This window comes from Mytilus edulis, chromosome 11 (assembly GCF_963676685.1).
Source record: "Mytilus edulis chromosome 11, xbMytEdul2.2, whole genome shotgun sequence".
In the NCBI taxonomy this organism is placed as follows: Eukaryota; Metazoa; Mollusca; class Bivalvia; order Mytilida; family Mytilidae; genus Mytilus; species Mytilus edulis.
This window is the reverse complement of record NC_092354.1, coordinates 51,484,116-51,490,679: the sequence shown is the minus strand read 5'-3', so window position 1 is coordinate 51,490,679 and position 6,564 is coordinate 51,484,116. Positions and strand designations below refer to the sequence as shown.

The following is a 6,564-nucleotide window of genomic DNA, read 5'->3' as shown; positions in this document are numbered from 1 at the left end:
ATGAATCATAACTGCTCACATATTAACCATGCAAAAAAACAAATCTACTATCTGCAAGTCGGGTCATGACAAAACTGATTTCCCCGAATAATGGTGGATTGTATGAGACAAACAAATAGAAATGCAAATTTAGTCACATTGACTTTGCTGGTTGTAGAATTAAATCAGAAACTATATTAAATGAAAAGGAAAAAAATTACTGAAGAAGTAAACTATTTTGATAACCTAGATCTTATGGTCCATTGCTGTATATTATTTTTTGTATTTTGTTTATAATTAATGCATATTTTCTTAATCAACGTTCAATATTTATTTTCAGATCTGCTTACCGAATTGATCATTCCAACAGTTACTGTAACAACTACAGAACATGAATTATCACACACAACTCCAATATCTACAACTACAGAACATGAATTATCACACACAACTCCAATATCTACAACTACAGAACATGATTTATCACACACAACTCCAATATCTACAACTACAGAACATGAATTATCACACACAACTCCAATATCTACAACTACAGAACATGAATTATCACACACAGCTCCATTATCTACAACTAAAGAACATGAATTATCACACACAACTCCATTATCTACAACTAAAGAACATGATTTATCACACACAGCTCCAATATCTACAACTACAGAACATGATTTATCACACACAACTCCAATATCTACAACTACAGAACATGAATTATCACACACAACTCCATTATCTACAACTAAAGAACATGATTTATCACACACAGCTCCATTATCTACAACTAAAGAACATGAATTATCACACACAACTCCATTATCTACAACTAAAGAACATGATTTATCACACACAGCTCCAATATCTACAACTACAGAACATGATTTATCACACACAGCTCCATTATCTACAACTACAGAACATGAATTATCACACACAGCTCCATTATCTACAACTAAAGAACATGAATTATCACACACAGCTCCATTATCTACAACTAAAGAACATGAATTATCACACACAGCTCCATTATCTACAACTAAAGAACATGAATTATCACACACAACTCCATTATCTACAACTAAAGAACATGATTTATCACACACAACTCCAATATCTACAACTACAGAACATGAATTATCACACACAGCTCCATTATCTACAACTAAATAACATGAATTATCACACACAGCTCCATTATCTACAACTAAAGAACATGAATTATCACACACAGCTCCATTATCTACAACTAAAGAACATGATTTATCACACACAGCTCCATTATCTACAACTAAAGAACATGAATTATCACACACAGCTCCATTATCTACAACTACAGAACATGAATTATCACACACAGCTCCATTATCTACAACTACAGAACATGAATTATCACACACAGCTCCATTATCTACAACTAAAGAACATGATTTATCACACACAGCTCCATTATCTACAACTAAAGAACATGAATTATCACACACAACTCCAATATCTACAACTACAGAACATGAATTATCACACACAGCTCCATTATCTACAACTAAAGAACATGAATTATCACACACAGCTCCAATATCTACAACTAAAGAACATGAATTATCACACACAGCTCCAATATCTACAACTACAGAACATGAATTATCACACACAGCTCCATTATCTACAACTACAGAACATGAATTATCACACACAACTCCAATATCTACAACTACAGAACATGAATTATCACACACAGCTCCATTATCTACAACTAAATAACATGAATTATCACACACAACTCCATTATCTACAACTAAAGAACATGAATTATCACACACAACTCCATTATCTACAACTAAAGAACATGATTTATCACACACAGCTCCAATATCTACAACTACAGAACATGATTTATCACACACAACTCCATTATCTACAACTAAAGAACATGAATTATCACACACAGCTCCATTATCTACAACTACAGAACATGAATTATCACACACAGCTCCATTATCTACAACTAAAGAACATGATTTATCACACACAACTCCAATATCTACAACTAAAGAACATGATTTATCACACACAGCTCCATTATCTACAACTAAAGAACATGAATTATCACACACAACTCCATTATCTACAACTAAAGAACATGAATTATCACACACAGCTCCATTATCTACAACTACAGAACATGAATTATCACACACAGCTCCATTATCTACAACTACAGAACATGAATTATCACACACAGCTCCATTATCTACAACTAAAGAACATGAATTATCACACACAGCTCCATTATCTACAACTACATAACATGAATTATCACACACAACTCTAATATCTACAACTACACAACTTTGACATACACAAAAAAATATACAATCAGTTACAAACAAAAAACTTACACTTGCACCATCAACATCTACAAAACTGTCAGACGCGCTCATTACTATAATGCATACACATAATCTAATAACTACAGACACACCATCAACATCACAACTTGGACCACACAAAAATACTATAGAAACAACACAAACAGGAAGAACTTCCAAAGCTACCCACACAAAAAAGAGGAAAGATAGCAAAGATTCTGAAGAAAATAAAATAGGTAAAGTGTTTAAAATACTCGTCTGACACATACAAATCTTGATTTTTCAATGTTTAAATATTGCCTCTTTACTAGTACTGTAGTACATTTATCAACATACTGAGCGCAGTCTGATATAACTGCAGAGGTTAAACTCTGAACAGTTGGGGCAAATTTTGAAACAATATTCAAGCTTGATAATATCTAATTTTGGATTGTGATCAAAATTTTAACATAATAACTTCTGAATATATACTATACAAATAAGATATTTAGCATGATGTGTGTATAATTATCAATGTTACCGATAAAGAATAAAATTTTATTAAAAAAAGGCTCAACTCATCAGATTCATAGTATGCAAAATGAACTTTTGACAATTAACAAATTAATTGGCTTCTATGACAAACATTACAAATAAAAACAAACAAACATGACATAAGGGGATTTTTTTTCACCATTTTTTCACATTGACTCTTTAACTGTCATGACAGTGCTACATTGAAATTGAAAAATTGAAGAAAAAAATTAAGGGTATGCTTTTTTATATCTTAAAAATAGGGAGGGAGGGTAGGGTCAAAGGCAGAACACACATGTGTGCAATGCATTTCCACAATATTCCTGTCAATTGACCGAATTGATTTCTCTGCTTTACACATTTTGTATTTCTATAAGGAAAGGTACACTCAATGTAGCACAGACCAGTGTTAGGTCAATCATTTTTCATAAATCTCCACATTATCATGTATCCTAAAATGCCGGGAACAGAATCTTTTCCTACAATTCTTCATTCTGTCTCTGTTAAAAATTTAATAATGGTTAAATGGAAAATCGGTATCACGTTAGCTATTTCAAAAAGAAATTTAATGACACGTCAATTTTTTACTGTCGACACTTTTCTTTAGAAAGAAACATACTCACTTTGTGTAGTTTGGTTGCACTTTGTGTACTTCGATCTCAAAATAACGCGTCCTTGACAACGTTGAAATCACCGATTTCTCGTCCGTGTATTCACCAATCTGTTCTAATTGCAATGGTGATGGACCTTTGTGAAGTTTTTTGTCAATAAAATTTAAAACCACCATCAGACCTTAGCACACAAATTAATTTTACCAACCCAGGCTGTGTACATTTGTCACATCCAATATAGCCAGAATATTTTCAAAATATGCTATTGCAGGAGAGTCACTTATAATAGATGAATTTAAAATGTGAAAGTTCATATATCGGTAAAAAAATCAATTTGTTTAAAGTTCGTCTATCTCTCAACACTCCAATTTGATAGCTGTCTGATAAACTGTATTTAAAAAAAAACAAGTAATCTTGCGAAGTTGACCTTTACTGTAATTGATCCTTCAAATATATGTCTTCTTGCATTCCACTAACAGTTACAGTTAGGTTACTATTGAGCAGGTAACCTGGGATGATGGTATGGGAAATTTCGACTGCCACTGGAAAATGAGGGTATCTTGGATAGGGACAGAAATTTTGCCTTTCAACAGGCCACCTACGGACCACTGAAAAGAGTTCTAAAGGGTTCTAAACGTGCAAAGAGCGTGATACTCTTAACACGAGGAATCGGATTTTACGTCCCCCTTCTAACCGGACGTGACTGCGAACTTGTAACATCCCGCACAACCAAACGGACGCCCCACTTCGGCAAGCGTTTTACTGCCGGTCGGGAAAATACCAAGTGACCATATCTATATACCCCAGTCACCCTTTTTGGGACAAATAATCAAGCAATCAACATCTGTTTGGAGAAAACTTGGCGATTTTACTGCCAATTCTCCACCTATAATATAGACCTTTGGTTCATGGTATTTAACATGACTGCCTCATTCTGTTTCTACAAATGTATGTGCCTGTTCCAATTCAGGAGCCTGTAATTTAAGAGGTTGTCGTTTGTCAATGTGTTAAGTATTTGTTTTCCACTCATTTTTTTATAAATTAGGCTGTTTGTTTTCTCGTTTACTTGGTTAATTTTTGTCAGTATGGGCCTTTTATAGCCGTATTTTTGGTATATGCTTAGCACATTGTTGAAGGCCACATAGTGTCAGACCTATTTTTGTCAATTTCTGTGTCATTTGATCTTTTGTGGAGAGTTGTGTCATAATGACATCTTTCTTTTATGATAAATAATATGTTGAGTTTAGTTTTATATTAAAATTTCAATTCAAAATACAAGTTCTTGGAAATCACCTTTGTCACGGATAGACGAGAGCTGACTTAGATGTTTGTACTTACAGATAATAAATATATTTAGCTTTGAAATCTGGATAACGATACTACGGAATGTTACGTATTTGGTTTTTGGTAACTACACAAAACTGGCCCAACATAAGCGGTGTACACATTACGACTGCCCTATTGTCTAGCCTCGACTTCAAATATTGTAGGTTGCCAAACCATTGATGAAAAACATGGAACGTCGCACTGTCAACAGGTTTCGCCACCATTTGTAATATATCTCCATACTTTACTAATCAAAACTACATACATCTAGCCCGAAACTGGGACCTATTGAAATACATACTGTACGTTAAAATACAATACTATACTCAAGAAATATACATAATTATGTTTATGTATTACACATGTCGCATAAATAATGACAAATACTTAGTACGACTACTTATGTTAAGATTACAGCATATTGAATAATGCATTACTTATACTCAAATAATTACGTCATATCGTATAATGCCTTACTTTACACAATACAAGCTACGGCATATCGTATAATGCCTTACTTTACAAGTCACATAATTGACTTTATTGTATACTATCATTATACAATTACTACACACAATATACAGCTTTTAACGCTGAATATACATTAATGCTTATACGTTGCATATTACTTTACATACTTATGGAGATACATACATCATTGCATTATCGTACACAAACGTTCCTAAAATACCAAACGATTTAATTATAATGAACATTATTTAACTTGTGACATTTACAAAATAGCAATGTCAAAAATTACAATTACAATTTAAATAATTATTCTATATTTGCGTTGTTGCAGAAAACTGAACACTTTGGAACGAATAATGATTATATAAATAAGAATAAATTGAGTCCTACCTCAGAAATTCAGTGTGTGTGTCCACGCCACATTGTAAACTAACTTTATACAAAACATATCTGGCCACACCTTGACTCGTTAAGGTGTTACCTGAGAGTGCATAGTCAGCTCAACAAATACAGGTATCACATGTTACTCAACCCGTTCGACAAGTTTACAGGTAAATGCCCAAGTAAATAGTGGACACTACCTAATTAATTAGATGTAAAATGTGGACATGTATTATACACTGAAGTCTGCAGAATATAACATTTATAAGATACTGACGCTCTGCAAATCGAAATAGAATTAACAACAAAAATAACAACGTATATGTGAGTAACCAAAGTCACCCTGTGACAACCTTTCATGGGATATTTTCTAGATGGGACGAAGACTGGCTCAGTAGCTCAGTAGGGGTAAGCCTTTCTACATGTGTAGGTGCAGGAATAAAAAAAAGACAGAGATCAACTTAAAATACACTACGATACCACAAATTTATTTTGTAAACCAATTACTTGTATCAGGAAAATTAAGTTTAAAAAAAATGTATGGCATTTAAAACAAGCAATTTACACGTCCTTTAGAAGTGGTCTCATTCTTTGTCTGGAGAAAACTTAGCGATTTTACTACCAATTGATCTCCACTTCAAACATGTAGACCTTTGGTACATATATATATATATAACATGACAAATTTTGAATTATTGTTGAAATTAAGAGCTGTAGAGAAGGAATGAGTAAAATCTGCATCATACCATTCATTGGAATCCCAACTATGTAATTTCACAGTAACATGCTTCTGATCAAATGCATTGTTAACACTGGTAATTTTAATTATATTTCGGATCTTTATGGAGGCAACACATCTGATAAATATATTACTGAACATTTTTGGTTTCTTGATTAAG

The 6,564-nt window shown here is 33.0% G+C and overlaps 1 protein-coding gene and 1 long non-coding RNA gene across 2 annotated transcripts; both read right to left on the bottom strand.

The window, feature by feature from the left end:
* Positions 1-302: 302 nt before the first annotated feature.
* LOC139494356 (keratin-associated protein 16-1-like) lies at positions 303-2,435 on the bottom strand. The gene has a single exon (XM_071282522.1). The coding sequence runs from the start codon at positions 2,433-2,435 to the stop codon at positions 303-305; it is 2,133 nt and encodes a 710-aa protein (XP_071138623.1).
* A 2,453-nt stretch (positions 2,436-4,888) lies between these two features.
* On the bottom strand, positions 4,889-5,920 carry LOC139494874 (uncharacterized). The gene is made up of 2 exons (XR_011657188.1): positions 5,675-5,920; positions 4,889-5,098 (listed from the first exon to the last, which is right to left on the bottom strand). It is a non-coding gene; the product is annotated as an uncharacterized lncRNA (long non-coding RNA).
* Between the last annotated feature and the right edge of the window lie 644 nt (positions 5,921-6,564).